This window comes from Arachis duranensis, chromosome 4 (assembly GCF_000817695.3).
Source record: "Arachis duranensis cultivar V14167 chromosome 4, aradu.V14167.gnm2.J7QH, whole genome shotgun sequence".
NCBI lineage: Eukaryota > Viridiplantae > Streptophyta > Magnoliopsida > Fabales > Fabaceae > Arachis > Arachis duranensis.
The window spans coordinates 91,557,159-91,566,761 of record NC_029775.3 but is presented as its reverse complement, the minus strand read 5'-3'; the positions used below and the strand labels follow the sequence as shown (position 1 = coordinate 91,566,761).

The 9,603-nt window shown below is 37.4% G+C and overlaps 1 protein-coding gene across 1 annotated transcript; it reads left to right on the top strand.

The window, feature by feature from the left end:
• Window positions 1-8,637: 8,637 nt before the first annotated feature.
• On the top strand, window positions 8,638-9,180 carry LOC107484883 (uncharacterized). The gene has a single exon (XM_016105430.1). The coding sequence runs from the start codon at window positions 8,638-8,640 to the stop codon at window positions 9,178-9,180; it is 543 nt and encodes a 180-aa protein (XP_015960916.1).
• The last annotated feature ends 423 nt before the right edge of the window (window positions 9,181-9,603 follow it).

Below are 9,603 nucleotides of genomic sequence, written 5' to 3'. Positions count from 1 at the left end.
TCTTGTTAGCAACTTTAGTTTCATGGAGCATTTCTTTAAATTCTGCTAACTGTTCTGTTATCAGGAGCAATTGTTTATTAAGTTCAACAATCTGTTCTTGAGGATTAGGATCAGTAGTTACTGCCATAGCTTCTTCTTTTATAGAGGACTCACTGCTTGAGTATAGATGTTGATTTCTAGCAACCGTATCTATGAGCTCTTGAGCCTCTTCAATCGTCTTTCTCATGTGTATAGATCCACCAACTGAGTGGTCTAAAGACATCTGAGCTTTTTCTATAAGCCCATAGTAGAAGATGTCTAACTGTACCCACTCTGAAAACATTTCAGAGGGGCATTTCCTTAGCATACCTCTATATCTCTCCCAGGCATTATAAAGGGATTCATTATCCTCTTGTTTAAAGCCTTGGATGTCCAGCCTTAGCTGTGTCATCCGTTTTGGAGGGTAAAATTGATTCAGGAATTTGTCTGATAACTGTCTCCATATTTTTATGCTTGCTGTGGGTTGGTTATTCAACCACCTCTTAGCTTGATCTTTTACAGCAAATAGAAACTGTAACAATCTGTAGACATCTTGATCCACTTCTTTATCACGTACTGTGTCAGCAATTTGTAAGAACTGTGCCAGAAACTCAGTAGGTTCTTCCTGTGGAAGACCGGAATACTGGCAATTTTGCTGTACCATGATAATGAGTTGAGGATTTAGCTCAAAGTTGCTTGCTTTAATGGGAGGTATACAGATGCTACTCCCATTTGCAGCTGTAATGGGGTTAGTATATGACCCCAGAGTCCTTCTGGACTGCTCAATTCCACTTAGGTCCATGATGGAGAACGGGAGATGATGTGGATATTATTTTATTTTATTATTATATATATATTTTTTTTAAATTTTAAGTAAACAAAAGCACAAAAGACACCAAACTTAAAATTTTTAGAAAATCAAACACAAAATTTCGAAAATTTAAAGGAAAACACAAAGAAGACACCAAACTTATAAATTTTTTAAAATTAAAGAAAGAACTAAGGACATGCAATTTCGAAAATTTTAAAGAAAATAAAAGTATGCAATTGACACCAAACTTAAAATATAAAACTAAACTCAAATAAAAGACTCTAAACCACAAAAATAAAATATTCCTAATCTAAGCAACAAAATAAACCGTCAGTTGTCCAAACTCGAACAATCCCCGGCAGCGGCGCCAAAAACTTGGTGCACGAAATCACAATCACACTTTTGCAATTTCGCACAACTAACCAGCAAGTGCACTGGGTCATCCAAGTAATACCTTACGTGAGTAAGGGTCGATCACACGGAGATTGTCGGCTTGAAGCAAGCTATGGTTATCTTGTAACTCTTAGTCAGGATATCAATAATTCTCAGATTTAATTGTAAAAAGTAAAAGAACATGAAATAAATACTTGTTTTGCAGTAATGAAGAACAGGTTGAAGTTTTGGAGATGCTATATCTTTTGAATCTCTACTTTTCTATTGTCTTCTTCTTCATGCATGCAAGGCTCCTTCCATGGCAAGTTGTATGTTGGGTTTTACCGTTGTCAATGGCTACCTCCCATCCTCCCAGTGAAAATGTTCAACACACGCTGTCACCGCACGGCTAATCATCTGTCGGTTCTCGATCATGTTGGAATAGAATCCAGTGATTCTTTTGCGTCTGCCACTAATACCTAACACTCGTGAGTTTGAAGCTCATCACAGTCATTCAATCCTCGGATCCTACTCAGAATACCACAGACAAGGTTTAGACTTTTCGGATTCTCAAGAATGGCCGCCAATGGGTTCTAGCTTATACCACGTAGATTCTGCTTAAGGAATCCAAGAGATACACACTCAAATGAAGGTAGAACGGAGGTGGTTGTTAGACACACATTCATATGTGAGAATGGTGATGAGTGTCACGGATCATCACATTCATCAGGTTGAAGAACAAGTGGTATCTTAGAATAGAAGCAAGCGTGATTGAATGAAAAATGAGAAATGCGAGGGAATAATGTGAAGACAATTTATATTGTGAAATGATAAGAAAGAAAAGAAAGAAAGAAAGAAAGAAAGAAAAGAAAAGAAAATGAGATAAGCAAAGTTATGGTGGTGAGCCATCGAAATTTGTTTTCCAGAGATATATTGGCCAATCCAGGGGATGGTCGCACCTGTAAGACAAAGGTTGCTTATAGAGGTTATCAATACATACATTGGCTAGAGAAAGCCTCACCTGTAAGACCGAAGTTACTTACAGAGGTTACGTAGACATGCATCGGCTCAAAAGAGTCGCACCTGTAAGACAGAAGTTGCTTACAGAGGTTATGGCACTAGAAGCCAAACTCATGCAAAGGTTGCTGAGTTAAGTGGAAATATAATTTGATAAATAACAAACAACAAAAGAATTAAAAGAATAAAAGAAACTAAAGAACATCTACCACATGAGAGCAGAGAATATAAGAGAAAGGAATGTATTAATTAAAGGAATCTCTGCCACAGAAGAGTAGAGAACAAAGATTAAAAAAATCTAATGAACGTTTGCCACAATAGAACAGATAGAAAAGAAGGTATTAATTAAAGGTATCTTTGCCGCAGTAGAGTAAAGAGAAAAGATTAAAAAAAATTGAGTGTTGTTTTGGCCTTAGTGCCAAGTGTCTAGTGGGGAGGGCGATGCGTAATGCTCACTTGATATTATAGGAACGACTTAGTGAGGACAGCGATGCGTAATGCTCATTAGATACCAAAAGGAAGGTTTCCCCATAAGGACGGCGATGCATAACGCTCATGGAGGGGACGTTGGCTGAGATAATGATAGCAGTACGAAACCCTTGTTTCAGGACCAGTGTCGGAAATCGGGCAACAAACCGACACATGTGCTCATGTCCTATATAGGAATAGACATGCATCATACCTGTTTGTGCATATTTGTTTGTGATTGTGTTTTCTATGATTGTGTGTGCTTGTGATTGGATTCTATGTTCTGTAATTGCTAAGTTGGATTATATTTTGTTGACTATTGTTATTGACTGAAAACATAATGAAACAAACTTAACTTCTAACCCCGACCCTACTAAGATCTCCCTAGTTCTTACCCCCTATTTCCACCCATTTCAGCTACAAGTGCGAAGTTTTAGTGCGGAGCTGCAAGAGCGTAGAAGATTATGTTTACAAGCTGAGTTGTTAGAATTTATTTTTCCCTCGTCGTTTATTCTTTTGGTTTTAGAGGGGTAGGACTTGTAATTGAAGTTCTTTGAATAAGTCTATGTATATAATGCTACGTGGATATATATATATATATAAGATAGTATAAAATTAAAAGGGTTAGAGGTAAGTAACGTCTAAACTTTTAGTATGATCATGAGGTGCTAAAATCTAGGGTGTTACATGGGTTAGGCTAAAGTAATGCACATGCACCGAATGGACAGAAATCCTGTATGCAGGTCTGTCCCAATGTAACCATGATAAAGGGAAGTCATACGGTATGTCTGGGCCAAAATTCGGACTATCTATGGGGTACAAGAATGGATTGTTATGTAGTATATAAAACCTAACACGAGGTATCCTACAAAAAAAATAACTCCCAAAAATAAGATCTTTGTAAATGAATGGCTCGTACATCTCATAGAACACAATGCTCGTCTCCATCTATAGGAAAAAATAGGATAAGGGGTGAGAACTTGAGATTTTCAACAAGGATTTTACATAACAGTATTTCTTTTACCTTCTTTAAGATTAACAATTTATTTCTTCTTAGTTCTAATAAAATGCATACAAAATCATCCATCCCAGATATTATCATAGAATCTCACAAAATCTTAAACAAATAGAGACAAACATAAACACACACATAGTAATATCATCAAAGAAGTTATGCAGTAAACAAATATGATGCATGTCTATTCCTATACAAACTATGACCTCACATGTCGGTTGATTGCCCGTAACCCGACAATATTTTTAAGATTGGCGTTATGTACCGCTGTCCTCATGGAGAAACCATCCTTCCAGTATTAAGTGGGTGTTAGTATCACTGCTCCTCACAAGATTGTGCTTAAAATTAAATTCTTTAATTCATTTTACTTGATTTTCCTTAATCATTTTTTCCTAATATTTTTTTCTCAAACCTTTAAACCATATTCCTTAATTCCTTAAAACTTAATCCTTAAACCTTAATTACTCAAACCTTAAATTGTAGACTTTAAACCTTAAGCTTTAATCATTCCTTCTTTCAGCTATAATCTTTAATTCCACCTCATCATTCAAATAAATTTAAATCAACCTCTTTCAAAGAAATCTTAGACTCGGCTAAATGATGAGCAGATAATTATATGCTTTCTGGTATTATTTTCTTAGTGTTTTAGTTTTGTTTAGTAGAGTTTTAATATGTTTTAGTAGGTTTTACAGCAAAATTTATATTTTTGGATTCTACTTTGAGTTGTTGTATTTTCTTATAATTTCAGGTAATTTCTGGCTGAAATCTAGTAGTTTTGGCAAAGTCCAAGTCAGAGGCAAGGAAAGCATAGCAGATGCTCTCAAATTCTGACCTCCATGCATTCAAACAAGCATTTCTGGAGCTACAAAGGTCCAAATGATGCGTTCTCAACGGAGTTGAAAAGCTAACTTTCAGAGTTTTCCAGAAATATATAACATTTTATACTTTTCTTCGAAGGAGACTGCTCATATTGAGTGTTGAACGCCCAATGCACTCCCTTTCTGGCGTTCAACTCCCCAAGGGGACTCAAGCCAGCGTTGAACGGCCAATTCACCCCATTTTTGGTGTTCAGAGCCAACCAAGGAGTAGATGGCAGCATGGAAAACCCACCTTAATGGGCGTTCAATGCCCATTCTTTAAGTTGGACGCCAAGCTCAACTCAAGCACTCAACCAAAGTGGGTCCAAGAGTGGATTTTTGCACCTCTAGTATAGTCTATCGTATTTGTTTACTTCTTAGTTATTAGGTTATTATATATAGGAGAAGATCACCCATATTAAGGAGCTTCTTCCATCCTATTTTTCGAATACACTACTTTTTGTACAGTTTGAGCAACTAAACTTCCTAAGTTAGGGCTATGAGCTCTGCTGATTCTCATGGACTAATAATATTACTGTCTCTATTTCAATACATTTCTGATTCTATTCCTTGATGCATTCTCAAGGGTGAAACGTGACATTCATCCCTATTCTACATCGGTTCCGTGCGAGTCCTGACCCGGATAGCATTGAGCTACAGCTAGAGAATACATCGCAATTTCCAAGAGAGTACCTAGGCTTACTTTGGATATGTGAGATGAAATCCCGTTGGCTGTGGGTTACTGAGGTCTCTGTGGTGCTAAAGCTAGAGTCAGAAAAGCAGCATTCTTTGATCCGGAAGATTCGACCTTATTTGTTGCGTTTTGAGTAGGATCACAAAGGGGAGTGGATTGCTTAGGCCTTCATCTTTGGCTATAGTGAGAAACTATGAGTTAACTTGAGGAGAGGACATGAGTTGCTTGAATATGGTGGACTGCTATAGTTTAAAAGAGATTAACTTGATGAGAGGACATGAGTTAATCACTTACGACTGACATTGAATGAATAATTCTTTATTGAAGTAGACAGTAAGAAAAGTTAATCCGGAAAGAATACGCATCTCTGAAACCTTAACTAAATCCTTATCACTGTTTTTACATCAATCTGGTGTTTCTTTCTTTTACTATTCGTTTTATACTTTCAAACAAACAATCATCTTTTCTAATCGCCTGACTAAGATTTACAAGGTAGCCATTGCTTGCTCAATCTAACAATCCTCGTAGGATTCGACCCTCACTCACCAGAGGTATTACTTGGACAACCCGGTGCACTTGCCGGTTCAGTTGTGCGGAGTTAAAATTCGTGCATGAAGTTTTTGGTGCCGTTGTCGGGGATTGTTCCTGATTGACAAACTACCGGACTATCTTGTTGCTTCGATTAGGTACTTTTTACAGTTTATTTGCTCTTTTACTTGTGTTTCTTGTTTTCTTTTTCAAAACCTTTTCTTTTCTTTAGTAATCTTTATCTTTTGTTTCAGTCTTGTGTCAATTTTTAAGTTTGGTGTCCCTTTTTGTTTTCATCTTTTTTTTTTAATTTTCAAAATTGTTCTTGTTTTCTTTCTTGATGTTCGAAACTTTCTTGGTAATTTTTCTAGTTTGATTTCAAAATTTTTAAAGTTGGTGTCTTTTGGTGTTTTTCTTTTAATTTTCAAAAAACTAGTGTCTTTGATCTTAAAATTTTTATGTTTGGTGTCTCTTAGTTGTTTTTCTTTTCTTTTTCTTTAATAATTCAAAAAAAATATACAAAAATATTTGCTTTATCTTTATTCAAATTTTTAAAATCTTTTCTATCTTTTCTTGTCTTAGTTTAAAAATTTTAAGTTTGGTGTTTTCTTGTTAGTAAAGTTTAAATTTTAAAATTTTAAAGTCTTATCTTTCCTTTTCTTTGAATTTCAAATTCTGATATCTTATCTTGTTTTAAATTCAAATTTTAAAATTCAAATTTCAAAATCATATCTTATCTTTCTAGATTCTTGATCTTTATCTTTCTTATCTTTTGATTTTCAAATCTTATCTTATCTTGTTTGACTTATTCTTTCAAAAAATTAAATTTCAAAATCTTTTCTTGACTTTCTCTTTCAAAATTTTCAAATCAAATCTTTTTCTTTCCAATTCTTTTTAGTTAGTTACTTGTTCTATCTTATTTTAATTTTAAAAATTTAGTATCTCTTTGGTTCCTTTTCTCTCTCTTCTATTTTCGAAAATCTACTACTTCTTTCTCCCTTATTATTTTCAAAAACCCTCTTCTTCTTTCTTTCTTTATTGTCAAAAATTTTATCTCTCATCTCCTCTCTATTTTCAAAATTATTCTTTTAAATAAAATACACCTTTATTTTCATTTTCTTCCTATCTCACTGGGAGTTCTCTATACTCTGACATAGAAATTTCCATTATTTCTCTTTCTTGGTTTTATTTTCTTGTTTATGAGCAGGAACCAAGATGAAGAACCTCTCTTTGATCCTAAACCTGAGAGAACTCTAAGGAAGCGTTTACAACAAACTAGAGCACAACACTCCGGAGGAAACCTCACAGAGATTTTTGAACAAGAAGTTGAAACTACAAACATGGGAGCCAATCCTAATGATGGAGGAGACACAAGGAAGGTCATTGGTTACTTTACTGCCCCCACTTCTGACTTCTATGAGCGCAGTATCTCCATGCCTGCCATTGGTGTAAATAACTTTGACCTGAAGCCTCAACTAGTCAAGCTAGTTCAACAGAACTGCCAGTTTCATGGATTTTCACAGGAAGATCCCAACAGATTCATCTCTAATTTCTTGCAGATCTGTGATACTGTCAACACCAATGGAGTGGATCCTGACGTTTACAAGCTTATATTTTTCCCTTTTGCTGTAAGGGACAAAGCTAGGCTTTGACTGAATTCTCAGCCTAAGGAAAGCCTAAACTCTTGGGAGAAGGTGGTCAATGCATTCTTGACCAAGTTCTTTCCACCTCAGAAGCTGAGCAAGCTTAGGGTAGAAGTTTAAATCTTCAGATAGAAAGAGGGTGAATCCCTCTATGAATCCTGAGAGAGGTATAAGCAACTGATTAGAAGGAGCCCTCCTAATATGATCTCAGATTGGACCATGCTAGATATTTTCTATGATGGCCTCTTTGAATTATCCAAGATGTCATTAGACCACTCTGTAGGTGGATCACTCCACTTGAAGAAAATGCCTGAAGAGGCACAGGAACTCATTAACATGGTTGCTAACAACCAATACATGTACACTTCTGAGAGGAACCCTGTGAACAGTAGGGCTACTCAGAAGAGAGGAGTCATGGAGGTAGACACTCTAAATGCCAAATTGGCTCAGAACAAGATTCTGACCCAACAGGTCAACATGATTTCTCAGCATTTGACTACAATGCAAGCTGCAACTGGCAGCACTCAAGAAGCCTCCTATGAAGGAGATGCCTATGATCCAGATCAACCCATGATGGAGGAGGTTAACTATGTGGGAAATTTCTCTGGGAATACCAACAATGAGCCTTATGGAAACACCTACAATCCATTATGGAGGAATCATCCCAACTTTTCATGGAGGGATCAACAGAAGCCTCAGCAAGGCTTCAACAACAATCAAGGTCGAATAAACCAGAATAAGTTCAATAACAGACCATTCTCACCTTCTCAATAACAGATGGAGACTTCTAAGCAAAGTCTTCTGACTTAAGCACTATAGTCTTCGATTTCTCTAAGACCACTCACAGTTTCATGACAGAGACTAGGTCCTCCATCAGAAATCTGGAGGTACAGATTGGTCAGTTGAATTAGAAGATCCCTGAGATCCCTTCTTACACTCTTCCAAGTAACACTGAAGTAATCCCAAGAGAAGAGTGCAAGGCCCTCAGTATAGGAGCTGAGGCCGAAACTGAAGAAGAGCTTCTAGCATTGAACACCAGCAAGGGAGTAGCTAAGAGTTCGACACCCCATAGGGAGCAATCATTGGCATTGAACGCCAAAATAGGAGAGTATGGGCGTTCAACGCCCACTAAGGACCCTCCTATTGAAGAACTAAAGGAAATCAGAGCTCATGAGGAGACCATCGAGGCCCCCTTGAATGCCCTGTTGTAGATTATGGAGTCTGAAGAATACTTCTCCTCTGATGAGGAAGAGGAAACTATGGAAGAGAAAATTGCTCGGTACTTGGGAATCCTCATGAAGATGCATGCCAAATTCTGTGGAACAGAAGCATTGGAGGAGGAACCTCCAGTACTTACCAAAGAGTGTAGTGTCCTAATTCTGAAAAAGTTGCCTCAGAAGATGTCGAACCCCGGAAGTTTCCTAATTTCCTGCACCATAGGGACAATGACCTTTGAGAAGGTTTTGTGTAATCTTGGGTCAAGCATAAACCTCATGCCTCTCTCTATAATAAGAAGGCTGGGAATTCTAGAGGTGCAAGTTGCCAAGATTTCATTAGAAATGGTAGACAAAATCCTAAAAAAGGCATATGGCATGGTAGAAGATGTCCTAGTGAAGGTTGAAAACCTTTACATCCCTGTGGAGTTTATAATTCTAGACACTGGAGAGGGCAAGGACGAGTCTATCATCCTTGAAAGGTCTTTCCTAGCCACTGCTAAAGCCATAATTGATGTGGAAAAGGGAGAGTTAGTCCTGTAGTTGCATGAGGATTGTATCTTGTTCAAGATGTCCAAACCTAACTCCCCCTCTAACAAAAGAAGTACCACTGTGCAGCACATAGTGTTTGCACCTTCTCTCTCTGTGCAGAGCTATACAGAGCCCCCAGACACCAACTCTATGTTTGGTGTTGGGCAATCTTCATCAAGCACTGAGAAAGTAGGTACCAAAAAGAAGGTACCTAAGGGCTGGAGGGACAAGAAGATCCCTACTAAAGGCCTCTCACCTGGCATGAGAGTTGTCTTCACGGACAACCCAGTCATTCCACATAATGTGAACAGAATCCTATCTTTAGAGCATGTGGAGCTCACTCATGAGAGCATAGGGAAGAAGTTCACTGTAAAGGGCGAAGTTCTGAGCCCCTATCTGTCTCTGTAAAGGAGCTGCCCGTCAAGCTAGTGACGG